Source organism: Alternaria conjuncta (assembly GCF_024043145.1).
Source record: "Alternaria conjuncta strain BMP 0040 chromosome Unknown scaffold_3, whole genome shotgun sequence".
Taxonomy (NCBI): Eukaryota; Fungi; Ascomycota; class Dothideomycetes; order Pleosporales; family Pleosporaceae; genus Alternaria; species Alternaria conjuncta.
In genome coordinates this window covers 1,762,351-1,784,419 of record NW_026250092.1, presented here as the reverse complement: position 1 = coordinate 1,784,419, position 22,069 = coordinate 1,762,351, and the positions used below count along the sequence as shown (strand labels likewise).

The 22,069-nt window shown below is 34.8% G+C and overlaps 1 protein-coding gene across 1 annotated transcript; it reads right to left on the bottom strand.

Moving 5' to 3' along the window:
* Positions 1-3,814: 3,814 nt before the first annotated feature.
* J4E85_002566 (uncharacterized protein) lies at positions 3,815-4,419 on the bottom strand (the record flags this gene model as incomplete). Its single annotated transcript, XM_051466844.1, has 2 exons — positions 3,815-4,063; positions 4,150-4,419. The coding sequence occupies 2 exons, from the start codon at positions 4,417-4,419 to the stop codon at positions 3,815-3,817; spliced, it is 519 nt and encodes a 172-aa protein (XP_051329699.1).
* Positions 4,420-22,069: the final 17,650 nt, after the last annotated feature.

Genomic DNA, 22,069 nt, shown 5'->3' with positions numbered 1-22,069 from the left:
TCGCTTACGTACAAAGATACGAACGGCATCTTCCATGGGTCTTGCGAAATTTGCCAAGCGTTTGCGCAGATACCATGCTCTGCCGTTGTGGGAAGCGGAGCTATATCAGCTCCGCATATAGCCTATGTACCTCGCCTCACGGGCGACCCGAAAAGAAGCAACTTTCGGCGACACTATTGGCTACGACTCCACTTTCTATTTTTCACAATCGTCCAATAGATTTGCGGGCCGTTGGCGGCGGAGCTGGCACACGCATCGCGCTATGTTGTGGGCTACAGCTTTGGGCGCGTCATCAACACTTGACAGCTCTGCGGCGCACAAGATCGTATGCGACACACAGAAGCAGCAAGAAGAGCCGGTTGCTTCGAAACCGGCCGACCATCTACCGGGCTCCTGGATTGTTGCCTCTTGCCTCTCTGACAGTGCACCGAAAAGGCGGGATGCGGCGACGGCACGGTACAACGCTCACTGCGCCGGAGTATTACTCGCGCCCGTTCGATATATTCCTTCACCGATTGACAGGGTACTGCGCACATGCAGGTGTTCACAGCGCCGGTGCAGCATCGCGCAGCAAGGCACCGAGCTAGCAAGCCCTTGTTGTCAATCGCCGCCGCGGTGGTGCGATGCATACATTGACGCTTGGAGGTGACCGGTCAGGCATCACTTATGGGTAAACCTCGGTGAATCTTGTGAATATTGAAACACAAGTTCATTGACAGTTCAAGTATCGCGAGAAGCAGATTACGATGGGAATGACGTAGTCTTCAATGGTCGTCGAAGGAAAGGATGCGGACCATGAGTGTATAGCAGCGTTGGGCTCAGTAAACCTCCCCACATCAGCAAGTACACCTACGCCTCACGCGTCAATGCCCTCGATCTGTTGAGACGCCTCTCTGCACGATGAGCATGACTAGCGAATTCAGCATTCACCAGATCGATGGCCGCGGATAAGCGAAGTCATTGCCAAATTGGGCCTTCAGCCAACGGCCTCCACCTCTACTCCGGAGTACCTGCCGTTACTCTGTAGTTCTCCCCACATCCCGATGAAGCCTACACCCGCGATGCATCTCTAAGCGATGTCTCTCGGTAGCACAGGTCCTCGTCGATCACGAGTACACGATCTCCGCTTTCCGCCTCGCAGTTACTTCGTTATCCATCATCAAATGGTAAACATAGCAATCGCCACCTCAACATCTAAACATGAAACGGCTTTCTTGCCACTGCCACATGGCCGACGAGGATGCCGTTACCAGCAAAAAGGCACAACGTGAGGCTTCCCAATATCCACTGCAGCGGCGTGTCGATCCTTGATGCTTCTCTTCCGCTTTCGCCTTCGGCGTATTCCGTTCGTGACCTCCACCCTCTGCGTTCGTCGGTTAGATCAACAGTAGCTAGCTCCCGAAAGAAAGCGGAGTACACGTAAGAAGGAGATCGCTACTGCTACGGCACAGCTGATGAGCAGAAAGGGAGCATCCACAACCATGGGGGGGTGCGGCATAGGCGCAACAGGCAAGGGATTGCACGGTCAGGGTCCATGGAAAGTGTAAGCGAGAGACATGTGTGCCTGCGCCCATGGCAGTGGTCACGTCGGAAAAGCTTCATCATCATAATCATCATCATCAGCCCATCGGGTGGATGTCTTTGGCAAGAGATCGTCCTGCACAGGGTCAGCAAAACTTCCCTCTCGCCCCGGTTCAACCCCAATCCAGCATATGCCTGCCGCGGCATGCTCGTTGCGTGCGTGTGGCCACACCCGAGCTGGCTGCTAAGGACCAGGGTCGTCTTGGTACGGGCCAGTAAACGACGAGCTGGGTGCTCAAGAGGGAATCTTACGACAGGGTTCGTCGGATCGTGCTGCACAAACGGTCACTACTGGCTCGGGATTTGGACGAGTCGGATGCAAACCAGCGCATATCGTGAACGCCCAACTTGAAGACTTTTTCTTCTTCTTCTGCTCCATAGACTAGTAGGCAATAGTCGCGAAGCTAGGCGCACGTTTTATAGGGTACTATAGGTGGTTTGTCTATCATCAACCGGTGTGACCAACGTCCAGTTCGCGTCGCATTCACTACTCTCCAAAACAAACAACCGCGCCTTCTTCGCCTCCCGCGCCCGCATCCGCTCTGCATATTCTACTTTGACCAAAGGACGCCATTTGGCGCAACAGTAGCGAGGTGTGTGCGGGAACAATGTACTATATCACGAACCCGGATATTATGAACAAGGTTTGTCCCCTTCCCGCATGCGGCATGGTCAGCCCGCGCTTTCTTAATATCGAAAGTATGATCGGTTGGCGAGGGCTCATGTGTATCTTGGTAATGGGTGATAATGCCTTGGTGTCATTAGTTCGAGACGGCTGGGAAGCGGCGTGGGGAAGGGATGGAGGTATTTGGAAAACGGTAGTTGGGGACATAGTGGTGTTGGTTGTGGACTAGGCATTGAGCTGGGTCTTGAGGCATCGCGTTTGGATAGGGATGGACTGCTTGCTTGAATACACTCTGATGTGGTTCCCAAATGAGTGTCAGCGCAATTATTTGGAATTGAATTCTTTCAAGCTTGTTGCTGTAGCTCACATGCGCTTGATGCAAGTACTATACCAGCATGAAGTTTGACTTGTTGCATCCGCGACCGACCGCAACTCCGATGACACCACCACCACCTGTAAAGCATCATGCCATGCGCATCCAGATCTCATGATAATGTCGACATGTAACATGAAGCTTAAGCATCTGATCTCATCTTCGCGGCCATACTCGTCTCAGATGCGCATCTCAAACTGCTTGATCTGAAACCCATAGTTGTGGTTGAGACACAAGCCACAACCCCGGCATTGACACACGGTCATCAGCGAACATGATGCGCATAATAGCATTCCAAATTATTGATATCAAGTGCGGGTTATGATTTACATGCGATCGCATATCGCGTATCGAAGTTGCGATGGAAGACCCGGGTACAGGTATTTGACATTAGATGACGGGTGTCATGCCTTGAGAGATGGACGTAGGAGATGAACATGAGCCACATATTACAAATGGGTATTCTGAGGACCAAGCGCAAAATGCAGTCGTTGGCTCGAAGACCGTAGTCTAGTGAGACATGCAGAGTGTGAAGGAGATATCTGGCAAGATTGTGTCGCGTAGCAAGAAACAACGATTATGTATAGAAGAGAATAGATGCAATGCGTGGATGTAAATAAGCAATAGCATATGACGATACCGCCAGTGATGTACAAAGGAAAAGATGTAGTGACGAGTAAAACAAAGACCAATGAGAATGCGCCCCTTCCGACTCTGCCTGGGTATCGTTTCCTTCTCTTTCACTCCCTACACCCTTGTTGTGTATCCGGAACGCTGGCCGACTCTTTCTCAATGCCGTCCATGTCAACTCAAACCTCCAACAGCTCCCTGGATGATGTGATACCAGCCCGAGCCGTCTCTTTCCCAACGCCACCGCAATGCTGGACTCGCTTGGAATGTGTCGCGCGTCGAAGGAATAATCGTTCGTAGTATCCAAAGTATGCAGGTAATTTGTAAAGGAGTGTGTATTGGAAGAGGAAGGGTATACCGTTGGCCCAAATCGTGGTACGTCGTAAAGGAAATGTGTTTAGTGATTAGGAGGCTGGTGTGTGCCCCAGAAGAGTATTGCAAATGCCGAAATCGACCACAGAGAGGCAGGTTTGTGTCCAGCACAAACCCCGCAACACTGCCCCCCTTCCGCATACGCGCATGCTTGTTGTTCATATTTTTTGTTCTCACCATGCACGCAAGCCCTCGAACTGGCCAGCCAGCCCATCGCAGTTAGAGTCGGCCAGTCATTGGTAACTTGCGCCGGGATCGCTGGGACCAGCTGCCATCTGAGACGAGGAGTAGGCACCCTGGTGTTGATGTTGTCGATGTTGTGATTCTTCCTCCTCCTCTTCCTGCGCAGCCAACTCCACAGCCTCAAGTGCCTCGGCCTTGTCCTTGCACGCGGCGGGCGAGAAGCCACTGCCAACCTTCGAGGAGATGATGCGCCATCGGTCGTTCTCGTACTCCTGCATGGCGTTGCGAAGCTTTACCACCTGTATTGCCGGTTATGGTTAGCATGTCGGAGATTGTGGATGCGATGCACGACGTCGCGCGTTTCATGACTAGGGTTGCGACTTACCATATCATCCGTCCAGACAGTGGTCTTTGCTTTGAGCTTCGTGCAATACCGTACTTGGAGTGTGCCAGAACTGCGGCCAGGGAAGAAGTCGGCGATTTGCTTCCATGTAAGGTTTTTCTTCTCTTTGAGGTCGACGAGTAACTGGTCGTCCTCGGGCGTGAACTTGAGCTTTGGGCCGCGGGGTCGTTGCGCTGGCGGGGGCATCCCTTCTTGACCGACTACGCTAGGAGGGCCATGGTGTTGAGCGGGAGAGGGAGGTTGGCCCTCCATCGGGTGATGTCTCTTACTGCGATGAGTATTTGGCAGATGGTGGTGATGTGTGGGAGGTAAAGAGGACTGTGGAGCGGGCGGCGGATACTGTTGAAGGGAGTAACCCTGGGTCGCGTGTTGTAGTGAGACGCTTCCCGTTGCTTGTGCGTAGGGATTGAGCTGCTGCTCTAAGCTCGGAGGCAGTTCGTGCTGCAAGTCGTCCTGGTGGCTGCGCTTGCGTCCGGCGGTCTGCTGGGGCGGCGGTGGGTAGCCCACGTTGTAGGAAGATGGCGAGTGTTGCGACATGGAGTGGTGGCGCAGAAGATGGGGTTGATGTAATGAATGTGTGTCGATGTCTGTGTAGGTAGGGTGGTGGCCGGCGCCGGCATGTTGCAGCGTTTGAGACTGGTGTGGCTGCAGGAAGGAGTGAGGGTGGTATCCCGGAGGCAATCCGGTATGGGAATGGAGGACATTTTGATGTTCGACGTTTGAGGTCGGTATGTGATGTTCTTCCCCGGCATCGCCTGGTACGCTGTAGTCGAGGAAAGGGCCTCGATAGGGACTCGCCAGTGTTGCGATCACGCATGGAGACTACCAGAGCTAGGTTGCTCTGGCAGGCCGCCGCAGTGAGACCTGAGCCAGAAAAAGGATGCCTGGTTTGAGTTGGTGTTCGGAGTTGCGATGGCTGTATCGCACGCGTTTGGGTATTTCGAATTTTGTTATATTGACAAATGTTGGAGCAAGAAAGGCCTAGGGGAACGCGCCATCGGTCGAGGTCTTATCGCGTGTGTTAAGCGTCTGGGTTGTCGAATATAGGTTGTAGCCTTGTAGGGAACAAACGAAAAGTACGTATGGCTGGGGATGCTCGTGGAATATAAGATTCCTGCCTGATGGGAGAAGGCATTAAAAATCTCGGGCAGTAGGTCCCTTCAAAAGCCCGGTCCGTCTTGTGCGATTGCCACACGGACACAGGATCCAAGCATGTACAGCAATGGGTCGTCCCCACGAGACGCTCTGTTCCTGAGGAGCACCAAATGAGCTTAGTAGGGAAGGCCCAGGAACTGATTCTACGTCAAGCATAATGCGGTGATCAATGACAAGGAGGGGACCCCCGGCATGCGATCTGGACGAGTACAATGCTCGCAGACGTGGGTCGTGAGTGGCTGCTGATGCAAAATGAGATGGGCATGAGGTACTGTGCCCGGCTTGCGAGGGTCGGTGGGGCCCGGGGCGTGCGCGGTCCATGCCATCGTCGTTTATTTCTAGAATGCCGCCAGAAAGATCTCCAACGCCGTTGCAGGCGCTGCAGGAGGGATCCTGGCGCAGCGTGGTGGCCAGGAGATGTGCATTGAAGACGTTCTGAACCGGCTAGCAACACGGCAGGGGCTCGAGGCGATTCCCCGAAGAGGCAGCGCCACGAGCGAGCGCCGTCTGCCAGATTGATGAGACACAGTCTACCAGACGGAGCCAGGAGCGCGGGAGAGGTGCTCGGGTCATGCTCGGAGGCGAGTGCTTCCAAACGGCCTGGCAGAGGGGTGCTGTGACAATGATGGCATTTTTTCATGGCATCTCAATGGCATACACGCCCGGTGCCTCAGTCGACGGCACTTCATGCCTGGAAGAGCCTTACCCGGGCTCAGGGCCCCATGAAGCATGATGGTGCTGGCGAAGAAGCGGTACTCGGATCAGGGCAGGACAGCTGTCGATGCCGGCATTTACGCAGCCGTAGCACCCGCCTGTAAGCAGTGGGACCGAGCGATGGCAGGGCTCTCGGTCATGGTTCTCTAACGCATAGGCATGATGGCCTCAGATTGGCTCATGCGTGGGCCGTTTCAAGGTATAGAGTCAGACCCTGCCCTATATGCGCTTCGTCACCCCCCATGAGTTGGGATCTACCAGCCACAGAAATATCCCGACGCCCGCATTGGATGACGCACTTCGGCCTGCTGCAGACGCAGCGGGTGTACGGAGTGCTGGTGGCAATTAGAAAGTATACCTGAGACAGCAGCCAGGTGTTTGAGGAGGGCGAATGCGTGAGGCGTTGTGGGGAGAAGGAGCAAGCGAGGACGACAGCGGGCTCGCCTGAGTAGCGAGTTCCCGATTTTAGCGTCGACGTCGAATCGCAGCCGGCCGCGATCTTCTGGCCCGCAAGCCTCGCATACAGGTCATCTCTCGACTGCATGGGCGAGATGAGGCATCGCGAGTCCAGTGCGTCGTGCCGCTGCCTACACGGTCGCCCTATGTGCGCCACGACGGATGCGCTCGCCGAAGAGGCAACCGCATCCTCCTGGCGCGCCCTCACCACCAGCCGCTCTCACGTGACGCCTTCACAACAGACGCGCTCCCTAGTTATCTTATAAATTATACGCTCCTCTAAGATTCTGTGCGTTTAACCCTTGCGCTAGCGCTACGCTAACACGCTAGCGTAGTACTAAAAACTTCTTAAAGCTGCTAAGCTAATTATAGCTTAGAAAATAAAGGTATTAAATACTATAAAACTTCTAGACTAATAAGTAGACTTAAACGCAAATCTCTATAAAGCGTCTAAAAGAAAATAGTACTAATATTAGTAATATAGATTTTAGTATTATAATAATATACTATTATTACTTTAACTTTATACTTTACTTACACTATAATATTACTTTATTATATTAGATATACTATTTAATAGCGCTTATTACGCTCTTTTAACTATATCTAAAATATCTATTATTACTATACTTAGTTTACTTACTTACGCGTTACTTTTTTTATTAATACTTATATTATTACTACTATTTTTTCTCTAGTCTCTAAGCTTATAATATCTTAGTTAAATATATATACCTACGCTATATTTAAGATATAAGTAAAATAAAGCCTATAATAAGCGTAGTAATAATAAGTTAATAAATACTACTAAAGAAACTATAATAGAAGATAATACTAGTAAATAGACTTATTATACTTAGCGCTTATATATATAGTAGGTATCTACGTAGTATAAGTTAACTTAAGTAGTTAAAGTTTTTTAATAATATAAATAGTTATTCTAGAACTTTATCTATATATAGGTAATAAAGTAGTATATAATAGATAGTATAAGAGCTAGTAGTTATAAAAGATAATAATAGACGCTACTTAAAGTAGTGCGTACTCTATAGTTAGATTATAGTATCTATAGTAAGAATATACTATTAGCTTATAAATATAAGTTATTATAACTTATAAAAAAGAAAGCGTTTAGTATATTTAAAGCTAGTATAAGTATTAACGTAGTTAATTACTATACTACTATATAAGCTATTAAGAAACGCGTACTTATCTAGTACGCGTTTATTCTTTACTATTTAGAAAATAAAAAGTAAAAGAAGACTTTAAAAAACTATAAGGCGCTATAGTAGTAACTCTACTTTATTACTAGTATAGTATACTTCTTACGCGTAAAAAAGAGGTTAAATATACTATCTACTTATATTAGTCTCTATTTATAGAGATCTAGTATATACTAATATATTATTAAGGTTCTTACTAGCTTTAGTATATACTATACGTACTATTATATTAATAGTAAAATAGATAAGATTAGTTAACTTATATAGGTAAGGTACTCTTTTTATATAACTTCTTCTAGTATATAAACTTCTATAATATTATTAAAACTTCTATAATCTTCTAGAATCTTCTATTTATATATTATTTATTAACTCTAGTAGTAGAGTTAATTATAAGCGTAGGCATATAATCTCTATATAGTTATTATATATAATAATATTAACTTTATAGATTATAAATAATATAAGAACGCTAGTTATATAGTAAGCTATTAAGCTTTTACTAATATAGCTTTTATTATATATAATAAGTTACCTACTAATAGACTTACCTAAGATATATATAATCTATCTATACCTCTTTTTCTTTATAATATTATAACTAGTTTAGCGTTAACTAGAGATAATAATATTAGGCGTTATATATCTAGCTTACTTATTACTAATATAGTCTAACGCTTATATCTAGAGAGCGTAAAAGTAGTATTTAATTATAATAGTAACTCTTTCTATCTAGCTTTCTCTATTATTAAATAGTTACTACCTTACGTTACTTAGTACTAGTAATTTACTAGTATTCTATAGAATAAAAGTACTATTAAGAGTATGTATACTATATATAAAGATATATTCTTGCGTTAGTTAGGCTTAAAGGCTACTAATAAGCTTAGTAAAGTTAATAACTTTACTTATTATCTTATATTATATTATAGAGACTAGCTTACTACTAACTATATATAGTCTACTTTATAAGAGCAGCGTTACGTAAAGCTACTATATAATAGATAGTAGTAGATTTAACTACTTTCTATCTAGTTTTATATCTAAATAAACTTATTAGCTACTATTATCTATACCTATTAGGTAGCTAATTCTAGTTTTTATACTATACACTTTCTTATTACTAATATAACGCGTTAGAACTATTTATATAGTACTAAAGATAATATAAAGTACTACTTAATAGAGCTAGTTATTATTTAGAGGTTTACTTTATAGATTAGAGTACTTTTTTATATAGCTATAAAAGACTATAAACTACTACTAGTTAATACTAAGTAGAATTTTTAGCGTAAGGTAGTTAGAAACGCTATATTCTACTTATTAGTACTATAATTTATAAAGCTTATTAAAGATGTCTAATCTACTACCTTTATCTTATTAGCTTAGACGTCTTCTAGTCTAGACGTTAACTTCTATACTATATATTAGCTTCTATAAAAGGTTAAGCTATTCTTAATACTACGCTATATAGTTAAGTATAGTAATATTAGTATACTATAGCGCTTAGTAGATTCTCTTATTATTATATTCTTAGAGGTAAAGTAGTATAACTATAGTAAAAAGATACTATATTATTAATAGTATCTATTCTCTATAAATACGCCTATTCTCTAGTAGTTAATATTATTATTAGGTTTTATAAACTAGTATAGGTAGTAGTCTACCTTTAAAGCTATTAATCTATACTTTAAGTATCTTAACTATAGTTATAAGCTTAACCTCTATAACTAAAAGAACTCTATATATAACTTTAATATTATGTTCTAGTAGTAAGCTCTTTATAACGCGTATCTAGGTAAACTCTACACTAAACTTAAGTGTTAGTATAAAGAATCTATATTAGGTAAGTATATAAGTAATAGAGCTATTTATAATATATTCTTTCTTAGTTAGAACCTATTCTTAGATAGGTATACTAGCTATTACACTTCTATTAACGCTAGTAGTAGAATATATAATTCTATAGATATTTAATAGAATAGTATAGATAGTCTTAAGGCTAATATTAATGCCTTTAACACTTAGTATATTTATACTCTAATATCTCTATCTTATAGTACGTTAGTAGTAATGCCTAGTAATAGTTATAATAGGTTTATTAATATTAGTAAGTATACTAACCTTACTTATAGCAGCTATAATAGCTAAGTAGATACTACTACTAATAAATATCTATTAACTAGTATTAATTAGCTTAATCTTATATAGGCCTCTAGTTAGCGTAGCTATATATAATATACTCTATAAGTTTATAAAAGTTTATAGAAGTATATAGTAGTATATATAAGTTTATAGTATTAATAAAGTTACTATCTACTTACTACGTAGTTAAGACTACGTTAAAGTAGAATTAATGTTAAGGCTAGTAGAGGCTACGTATAAGTCTTACTAGTATAATTAGCTTAGAACTTTCTATAAGATTACTAGTATTATACTTACTAGAAAGAATTAGCTTAGAAGTTTCTATAAGATTACTAGTGTTGCTAATTATTTTAGATATATAAGAGAATAAAGAGTTATACTTAATTTATCTTAACTTATTTAGTCTACGTAAATATTATTAGCTACTAAATAACTATCTATTAGTAAAAGCCTATTATATTAGCTACTAAAGAAACTTCTATTACGTAGAAGCCTATTATATTAGCTACTAAAGAAACTCTATTAAGTAGAAGCCTACTATATTAGCTACTAAATATACTTTTTTTCTAGTTAAACTAAAACTATTTTATAATATTACTAGAAGAGTAAATAACGTTATTAGAGGTATAGCGCATACGTCTCTATTCTTGCTATTACTTACTATTTCTCTTCTACCTCTTTCTTCTAGTAGTCTACTACTTTAGGCTAGTACGCTATCTTCTTCTACTTTATACTATTAGAGTAAGAATATTATCTATAGAGCTAGAGAAGCTAAGAGACTATATATTACTATTATAGCTAACTAACTACCTAAGTAACTAAAGTACTAAGATAAAGCTATAGCTAACTAACTACCTAAGTAACTAGAGTACTAAGATAAGACTATATCTAACTAACTAGATACCTTATTATTAAGTATGTATAGCGCTATCTCTTTTAGCTCTAGCTTTATAGGCGTTTTACTAACACGCTAATTACTAAATTAGCGTAGTAGTTACTACTAAAAGTGTAAATCTCTTATCTATAACTTCTATAAGAACCTACTAGGTAATTAGCTTATAAGTTTTAAGAAGTTTATAGAATATTACTAGTTAGCTCTAGCTTTATAAATGCCTTGCTAATACGCTAATTACTAAATTAATGTAGTAGTTACTACTAAAAGTATAAATCTCTTATCTATAACCTCTATAAGAACTACTAAGTAATTAGCCTATAAGTCTTAAGAAGTTTATAGAATATTACTAGTTAGCTTATATATTTTAAAAAGTTTATAGAATATTACTAGTTAGTTTATAAGTTTTAAGAAGTTTATAGAATATTACTAGTTAGTCTATAAGTTTTAAGAAGTTTATAGAATATTACTAGTTAGCCTATAAGTCTTAAGAAGTTTTGTATTCTAGCTATAGAATAAAAAAAAAATAGAAAAAAATAGATAAACTATAACTTAAACCTAGATTTCTCTCTATAAAAATACTCTCTATTTTCTACTAGTAGGCTTAGTAAGCGCTATACTAGCTAGCTAGTAGGTCTTTTCTCTACTATAGCTAAGTGCTTCTATGTAAGAAGCTTTAACTATTAAGCTACTTACTCTAAGTATATTTAATAAGATATAGCTACGTAACTTAATATATAAATAGAAACTATATAGCTATACTAGTTACTTTTCTATTTACTAGACGCCTACTTAATAACGTTACTTAGCGTAAGATATAATAGTAGTACTAGTAATACTTCTAACTAGGTCTAAATATAGCTAATTACGTAGTGCTTATTACTACTAATAATAATAACTTTAAAGCTAATTTTAAGTTTACTTAGTATATCTCTAGCTAGTTTAAGCTTCTTACTAATCTTCTTACGCTAAGTAGAAGAAGACACTTAAAGAGTATATTAACTTTAAGAAAAAGAATAACTTCTATAGATATAGCGTAGCTATATAATATATATAGTATATCTTTAAGCTATATAAAAAAGCTTATTTATATTATAAGATTTAGCGTAAGTAAGTTATAATATCTAATAACCTTACTAACCTATAGCGCTAGCGTAATAATACTAGTATCTAGCTCTCTACTATAGATGTTGTTTCTAACCTTAGTTTTCTAGAAAAGTATAGTAAAAACGCGTTTTTTATAGGTAATCTAACTACTATAGTTAGAGATAAGCCTAATAAGCTAGAGTACTCTAGCCTTCTAGAAGAGCGTAGTAAGAATACGCCTCTATAGGTAATCTAACTACTATAGTTAGAGATAAGCTTAATAAGCTAGAGTACTTTAGCTCTCTAGAAGAGTATAGTAAGAATACGCTTTTATAGGTAACCTAACTATTATAGTTAGAGATAAGCCTAATAAGCTAGAGTATACTAGTAATAGTATTAAGGTCTTTACTCTTTTTAATATCTAGGCCTTTCTTTATAGGCTATAATTAAGTTACTAGTTATAATGCTTCTTACTATCTTCTTAACGCTAGCGCTACTAAAGCTATTATTAACTATCTTTTCTTTATTACTAACTCTCTTATAGTTATTATTATTAATAACACTAGCTATAAGCCTCTAGGCCTCTTAAGTCTATACGCTATACTACTAAAGCTATTATTAACTACTTTCTCTTTATTACTAACTCTTTTATAATTATTAACCTTACTATATATATCTACTATAAGTAGTATTCTAAGAATAACTATAGACTATGTAAGGCTATTATTAAGTACGCTAGTTATAAGCCTCTAGGCGTCTTTTAAGCCTATAGCTACCTAAGAAGACACTTTTAGTAGATATAGTAATTAGGTTATATAGGCTAACTATTTAGTTAGAGATAAAACGCTATAATACTTATAGTAAAAGAGGTAGAGAGTAGTAGTAGTCTTAGGTACAGAAAGTAGCTCTAGCTCTAAGTTTATATCTAACTACCTTTTTAATAACTATACTCTAACTCTAACTAATCTTCTAGTACTAGAATACTTACTAGATTAGGCACCTTATTATTAAGTATGTATATAACTTTTTTCTACTATCTATTAAGAACTTTAGTAATAACGTTACTCTTAACTTTAACTATAGCTTTAATACTAGAGAAGAAGCTTATTATTACTAGAGTTCTTCTCTAGAGTAATAATATTACTTTTAACTTTAACTATAGCTTTAACGCTAAAGAAGAAGCTTATTATTACTAGAGTTCTTTTCTAGAACTATAACCTTTCTCTACTATCTATTAAGAACTCTAGTAATAATATTACTCTTAACTTTAACTATAGCTCTAACGCTAAAGACGTTACTAATAATATTGCTCTTAATATTAACTATAGCTTTAACGCTAGAAAGTTTACTAGTAATATATTATTTAGACTTTCTAGTAGTAATCTTCTAAGTTATACTAAGTATCTATAAAGTACTAAGTTAGTATTCTCTACTCTCTCTAAAGCTATTAAGACTCTTCTAGCCTTAATCTTATCTACTACTCTAGAGCTTATTAAGGTAACGTAGATACTACTTATAAACCTAACTCTATTTATACTTTTTTTAATACTACTATAGACTTTCTAGCTATAGAAATATTATTTAGCCTCTAATCTACTTATAGCTTCTACCTTCTAGGTAATTTTACTAGTGTCTATTAGTCTTCTTATTTAGTCTCTAATCTACTTATAGCTTTTACTTTCTAAGTAATTTTACTAGTATCTATTAGTCTTCTTATTTAGCCTCTAATCTACTTATAGCTTCTACTTTCTAGGTAATTTTACTAGTGTCTATTTATTTCTAACTATACGCTAGTAATTAGTAATAGACTTTTACTCTTTATTATTACTAATTAGGTTAATAATCTTATACTCTTTCTTAGCTAGCTATAAGCTTCTCTTTCTTTTTATTATTATTATAGAGGTTAATTATCTTATACTCTTTCTTAACTAGCTATAAGTTTCTTCTTCTTTTCTTTATCTTTACTCTTTAACCTAGTAAGCTATTAGCTAGGCTAGAACTTTATAAAGTAGTTTTATATATAGATATAAATAACCTTATAGCTATACTTTATCTTAACTCTTAATATACTCTTTCTTTATATAATCTAAATAAGCTGTAACTAGTCTAGATAACCTCTTACCTATAATATACTCTTACTAGCCTTTTTTACTTATAAACTTACTTCTTATACTTATATTATAAGTAATATAACTATATTATATAAAGCGTTAATACTATAAGAGATAGATTTTAGCGTAGATATACTACTTATAGCGTAAGTCTACTAGTAAGAAGATATAGACTACTAGAACTAGCGTTACTATCTATATAAGTATATAGTAATATATATAGAAAGAAGTATATAGTAATAACTTTAATTCTAACTAACTAAACTCTACTCTCTTACTATAGCTAGCATTTAAACTCTAATCTATAACGCCTACTCTAACTTAATACTTAGATTATTTCTTTTAGTAGTACTCTAAATAGCTAGAATAGAATATAAAAGCTAATACTCTAAGACTAGTAAACGTCTATATATTATAGTAGTAGTACTATAAAGGTACTACTTACTTATATTTTATAGAGAAGAGAAGAGAGTAAGCTATTCTATATCTATTATTACTTACCTACTATACTCTTACTACTACTACGTAACGTTACGTATAAAGGTAACTAAGATCTCTACCTAGCTTAGTATAATATCTATCTTCTTATTATTATTATTATTATTATTATACGCTAAAGGTATAAAAAAGGTAGAAGTAAAAATAATAAGCGTAGGCGTAGGCGTAAGTATAATTATTAATAGTAGTATAGCTACTAGACGCTAAGTACGCTAAGTATAGTCTTAAGGTAAGCTATATTACTATTAGTATATAGTTACTAGCTCTATAGTAGTACTATACTTACCTACGCTCTCTAACTATACTAGACTTTAATTTACTTTAGTAGAGCTTATTCTACTACTAGTACTACTATTACTACTACGTAATAAACTATAGTAGTAGCACTAAAAGTATAGCGCGTAAAGTACTAAATAGAAGACTAAATAAAAGAGAGTTAGAAGTAGATATTTTAAGGTAGTTACTACTATTATTATTAATATAGAGAGTATTATATAGTATAGAATTACTATAGACTAAAGTCTTAATAGCTATAAGTAAGATTATAGTCTTAAAAAATAGTATATTTATTACTTATTACTTATTACTCTTTACTTCTTACTCTTTATTAATTATCTACCTTTTATACTTATATACTATATTACTATACTAGTAAAGCTAGCGTTGCAGCTATTAATATAGTGTCTCTACTTATTATAACTTTGTATTTCTACTAGCTTCTTATACTTATATACTATATAAAGCCTTAAATCTAGATATTCTCTATTAATAATAGTTTAATATAGTACTACTATTTAGTATATTAGTTCTTTGCTAGTCTAGTAACCTCTAGCTCTTAACTAAGATACCTAGCTTAACTACTAGGTAGGCAATTTCTTATATATAAAGTTACTATTTTTTTTACCTTTAGGTTTAAATTATATCTATTACTATTAGCTTTTTTTAGCTTATAAGTCTTCTATAAACTTCTAGAGACTTATAGACTAACTAGTAATATTCTATAAACTTCTAGAGACTTATAGACTAACTAGTAACGTTTTATAAACTTCTAGAGACTTATAGACTAACTAGTAATATTCTATAAATACTTAGAGACGTATAGGCTACTTTTCTCTCTTTACTATATATAGACTACACTACTAAGTATAGTAATATAAACTTCTATAAACTTCTATATACTTATATTAGATTATTAGCTAGTTATATATTACTACTATTTAAGAAAAGGCGCTTAAGTATAGTATTATAACGCAGCTCTTTATAGTAAAGGTAATAGTTAGTTATATCTAGATTTTGTTATATAATATAATACTATAAGAATAATATATAAATAGATAAGTAAGAGATTACTAGATTTATTAAACTATCTAACTCTTACGTGCTATACTATTATTAATACTAAGTAACTTACGCAAATAGCTTCTATTAGATACTAGCTCTCTTTACCTATATAAGTATATTAAACTAGCTAGAGCTAATAGTAAACTATATATGTAAGGCCTAAGAACTAACTTATTAGGCTACTTTAAATACTAAAGCTATTACTACTATTATTATAACTAAAGAAAAGCTCTTTCTACTAGTCTTAATAACTACGTATACTTACACTAAGCTTCTTTACTAACCTAAGCTAGATATATAAATAACTAAAGTTAATTAGAACTACTTAAGGTAAGTACTACTTTATAGTATCTTAGGTAGTAAAGCTACTAGCACTAGCTCTACTAGAACTAAACCTAGATAGACTCTTTAGTAAAAGAGACCTAGGCTAGTAACTATAAAGTAGATTACCTCTCTTAAGTAATATACTACTACTTTTCTTTTAGAAAGAAAGAGAGTAGCTACTTAGACTAGGTATAAACTAGTAATAAGTATATATAGGTAGAGCGTACTTAATATACGTTTCTACTCTCTTAGAGTAGACCTAACACTTATAGTTATTTCTATAGTATTACTTATAGTAGTTCTTACTAAGGCGCTACTCTCTTATATCTATTTCTATAATAGTACTAATATAGTCTATTATTACTTTCTTAGACTAGGTTTATAACGCGTAACTATTATAACTACTTCTATACTATAAGTCTAGGCGCTAAAGCTTCTAGCTAGTAGCTTCTCTTCTATAGAAAAAAAAAAGGTAAGTATAATATTAACTTTTTATTAACACTAGCTTAGTCTATATATATATTATTACTAATATACTACTAGAAGATTAGATAAGAGAACTAGAAGGTAGTATTCTAGTGTTTAACGTAAGAGCGCTAACTAACTTCTTTTCTTTCTTCTCTTTCTTCTCTACTTCTACTACTACTACGTTTTTCTCTTTTTCTACTATAGACTTTTAGTCTACTTTATTCTTTTACTTAACCTTTTTATTCTTCTTACTAATAGACTTCTACGCTACTTTATTCTCTTTCTCTTTATCTATACTATTATTATTATTATTATTACTAAGAATAGGTAAACTACTCTTATTATTATTATTATTAATAATAGATAGAGTATTATTTATCTTAGTATTTTTATTTTTATTTTTAGCTAATGCTATAAAGGTAATAACTATAGGTAAAGATAGAGGCGTAATAGTAGAATAACACTAAAAAGGCTATAGACAAAGGTTATAGTTATAATATTAGTAAAGAATCTACACTAACTAACCTTGCGCGTTAGATACTATACTATATACTAGTTAGTATAAATGTTATATTAATACTATTAAAAAACCTACTAGTACTTATAGAGAGTACTCTATAGTAAACTAGCTGTAGTAGTAAGATATTAAGCTTTATTAGTTACTACTATATAGTAGTGTATAAAACGCGTAGATACTTATATTATAATAAGTATTATAAGTATTTATTAAAGGTTTAAAAAAGCTAAAAAGATTTACTATATTCTAGCGCCTACGTCTATTTACTACTAAGGCTAATTTTATAGTAAATTACTAGACGCTATCTATATATAAATATCTACTATCTTCTACTAACTACTATAAACTACTAAGCTAATAAAATAGTAGCCTCTAGACTCTAAACTAGAAAGAATATATTATCTAGCTGTTTAGGCTGCGTTAGTAGAGTAAGAGTAAAAGAGTAATAGATATTCTATTAGTAAGTAGAAGTATATTTAATAGTTCTATAGTTTTATATAAACTTATAAAAACTTATAAGCTAATAGAATAATAGACTTTAGACTCTCTACTAAAAGGTAAAGTAATATAGCTATCTACACTATAATAGAAAGGTAAAAGAGAAAGTACGTATTATATAATAATAATAACTAACTATATATTTAGATCTTCTATAATCTTATATAAACTTCTAGAAATCTTTAAGTAAATAAGAATAATAGTAGCTAATTAATATATAGAGTCTATCTACCTAACTATAATACTAGCTTACTTTACTACTCTAATATCTTTTATACACTTTTGCTCTTATCTATTAGTTTTTACTTATATCTACTTTATAATGTTACTAATATCTTAATAGCGTAACTAGAAGTTACTATTACTATCTCTACTACTCTATTTAGACTAGTAGCCTATCTCTTACGTAATACTAGTTATAGCGTATATACTATATTATAGTTATTTTAACCTCTTAACTTAGGTATATAACGCTTTACTACTATATAAGAACTTAGAGTACTAGCTACACTAGTAAGAGATAAGAGAGACACTAGACTAGTAGTAGGCGTAGTCTAACTTACGTCTTTATAAATTTAAGACACTATTAGTAAAAGTATTAAATTAGATTTATAATAAATACGCGCTAAATAGTTTACTATAATCTAGAAACTAGCGTCTTACAGAACTAGAGCTATAACACTACTATTTAGACTATTAATAAATACTTTAACTTAGACTTACGCGTTTATTCTTATAATACTAGTAGCTATATTATTATTTATACGCTAGTCTAGTAGAAGTAGATACATAGATAACTAAGATTCTAATAGTATACTCTAAGTTCTTATTATTCTTAACTATCTTCTATTATCTAGAAGTGTACTATACTCTACTTAAGAAGTATTTAGTATATTACATAGTTAATATAGTAATAGTGCTACCTTACTATCTATATTATAATACTACTATATATATAGAGATAGTATCTAGTTAATACTATTTAGAAAAGCTAGGTCTTTATTAGCTCTAGTATCTATATCTACTAATATATTACTAACTTAGATACACGTAACCTAGTCTATATATATACCTAATAGTATAGAAAATTATTAATTTTCTCTATATAAGAGCACTATTACCTACTATACTATAAACACTTTAATCTAAGTATATATTAGGTTAGTAAGCGTACTTCTATAAAACTCTATAGAGCTAATAAAGATATTAAAGGCTTCTTTAATTTACTACTTTAGTTACTAAGTGTACTTAGAATAGTAGGCCTCTAGCGCTATATAAAGTTACTAGTCTATAAGTATAGTATATTTATCTAGCTACTTAAGAAACCTATAATAGTAATAGCTATTACTTACAACCTTTAGCTAAGATAGTAGTATATTTACCTACTTTTATCTATTAGTTTTAGACTAGAACTTATAACTATTCTTAGATAATCTTATCTAAGATACTACTTTATTATCTATAAACTAAGACGTAGATAAGCTAATAGATATATTAATATTACTAGGTATTACTATTTATAAAAGTCTACTAGCTACGCGTAAAGATAGAAGCTAATAATAAGACTATTATACTTAAGCTAGAAGCTTTAGCTTTAGAACTACTATAATATCTAGTTAATTAACTCTATTATAGTTAAAGAGCTAGTATAAAAGAAAGATAAATACTTAGCTAGTATACCTAGCGTCTTTCTTTTTATAACTAATTTACTACTATAGATCTATAATACTCTTAGTAATTAGTATATTCTATGTTATAACTTTTATAATATCTAGTAAGTTTATATCTATTCTAAGAGATGTTATTATAAAGATAATATAAATATAAGAAGTAGAACACTTAAACTTATTATACGTTACGTCTTTATTATACTACGTAATATAAATAGTATATATCTTAACTACGTTAAATACGTACTAATCTCTAGCTAATAGATTAGTGCTATAGTATTAATTATCTAGAAAGTTCTTTATTATATATATAAGTATTATTATAGCTTATTCTATAGCGTTCTAGAGTTAGATTCTTTTATTAATAAAAATAATTATCTTAAGCTATATTATAGGTATAGTAGCCTCTCTAGTTATAGATAGTAGTAGTAAGAAGAAAAGAAGATTCTATAATATAGACTTACTAGGTAGTATCTCTATAATAGTTATAGACGTGTTAGACCTATTAATAGTTATTTAAATTAACTTAGTCTTATAAGTATTATGCTCTAAATAGTAGAAACTAGTAGTATCTAATATCTACTTAGTAGAGTTAAGGTCTAATATAGCTAAATAACTAAACTAATTAATATTCTATATAAAAATACTGTAAAGTTTACCTAGCTACGTAAAAGTAGAATAAAATGCTTTCTACTAGATAATAAGATAGTACTTATTAATTATAATAATTCTAATCTATAACTAGAAGGTTATGTCTTTTAACATAGTCTAGAAGATATAACTAGATACTTACTTAGGCTTTATTAATATATAAGTATACTTACTATAGATAATTTTATTAATAAGCTTATAAGACTAAGTATAAGTTCTTATATTAACTAAGTAAGGTCTTACACTATTAAGATAACGTATATTACTAAGCTACTTATTCTCTAGCTTAGAGAGTAGTATTAACTATAGTATAATCTTTCTAGTTAATACTAAATACGTATAGAAGATAAAGCTTTTACTAAAGCTAGTTATAGTAATTAATAATATATTACCTCTTATATAGATAAGACACTAAAGAGCGTATACCTACTTATTATATAGTTTAAGTATCTTACTACTATAACTATAAAATAGTATACGCCTTAGATAATACTAAATAACTTACTCTTATAATACTATATATTATTTCTATTTTACGTTCTCTACTAGTAGAGAAAGTTTCTCTAATTTTATATCTAGAATTATAGTAATATATTAATTAATTAGAAGCGTAGCTTATCTAATTACTATACGCTTAAACATAGTAATAGTATAACTCTAGTACTATCTACTACGTTTATCTACTTTTTACTTTATTTTATACTTTACTATAGCTACTTTATAAGAATAACTAGCTATAAGAAGTTACTAGTAGTTTAAAGAACTTTATAGAAGTTTATAGAAGTTACTAGTAGTCTAAAGAACTTTATAGAAGTTTATAGAAGTCTAAGAAAGTTACTACTATATAGCTAGTAGCTAATTTACCTACTATAAGCCTTAGTAGCTAGCTATTAGCCTAGTAGTTTATAAAAGTTTATAGTATTTTATAATACTATAATATTTCTATTAGAGCACTATAGCACTACTATACGTAATACTATAATACTATAATACTATAATACTATAATATAATATATATAGTAGATATAACTATAACTAGTATAAAAGTTTATAAAAAGTTATAAAGCTTTATAAAACTTTATAGAGCTTTATAAAAGTTTTAGCGTAAGTATAAAGTAAGTAGAATATAGTAGATAGATTAGTAAAACGTAATTACGCTAAAGAGCTAAAATATTATCTTTTATAATACTATACTTCTTTATTAATATTACGCGTAAATTAGACTTAATAAATATAATAGTATTAAGAAGAACTTATACTTTCTATTATATTTAATACTATAATAAAGTAAGATAGTAGTGTTATAGTACTAATAAGTAAACTTTACTAAAGTTATAATTTAAAATATCTATTTACTAAAAGTTCTACTATTTTTTCTTAAACGCTTTATAAAAGCCTTACTATAAGTATTATATAATTAGCTTTTATTAGCTAAGAAGTTTAGTTTATACGCTAGCTTTATAATTAGCTAAGAAGTTTTTAGAAGCTACAAGGACTTGTAAGCAAGGTTTTTTGCGGGGCGTCTGATTTATAAGATAACTCCCCGGCTGGAGGCTGGGATCTCCCTGCATCTGCAGCCCTCGCTATGACCTCACCGCCGTCGCCATGTACGACTTTCAGGCCTAGCGATAGTCTGCCAATCTTCAAGTACTCGACCAACGGCGCATTATCCATTTAGGCTGATGCACGCCATTGCGAACTATAGGCTCGCGGAACTGCACGATGCAGCCCTCACCACGCTCCGTCCAACAGACCGCGCCCTTCACCGCGGCCACGCCGCCATGTCATCTGGCCTGCGTCGTGAGCGGAGCGCGTGCAGCGCATGTACACGGTGAGTAGAAGCGCGTTGCGGCGCATTGTGGGCGACCAAGTTCCCCCTACGCGCAATCTACTGTCGACGTTACGGCACGGCTTCGTGCAAGCGCGTCGCGACCACATCGCGCGCCCGTTGATATGGTTCGGTAGCATAGCCGGAGCGTTCGTCTGGGACTCTGGGTAACTCATGCCGTTACACGTGGGCGTCGCGACTGAGATCGCCCCAACGACACCGTTGATCGCACGAAAAAGAAAACATCGATCGTCCTCTGCGCCATGATTGCTACACTGACGGCAAAGGCGCGTCGTCTATGTGTGCTACAAATAGCCAGGCGGAT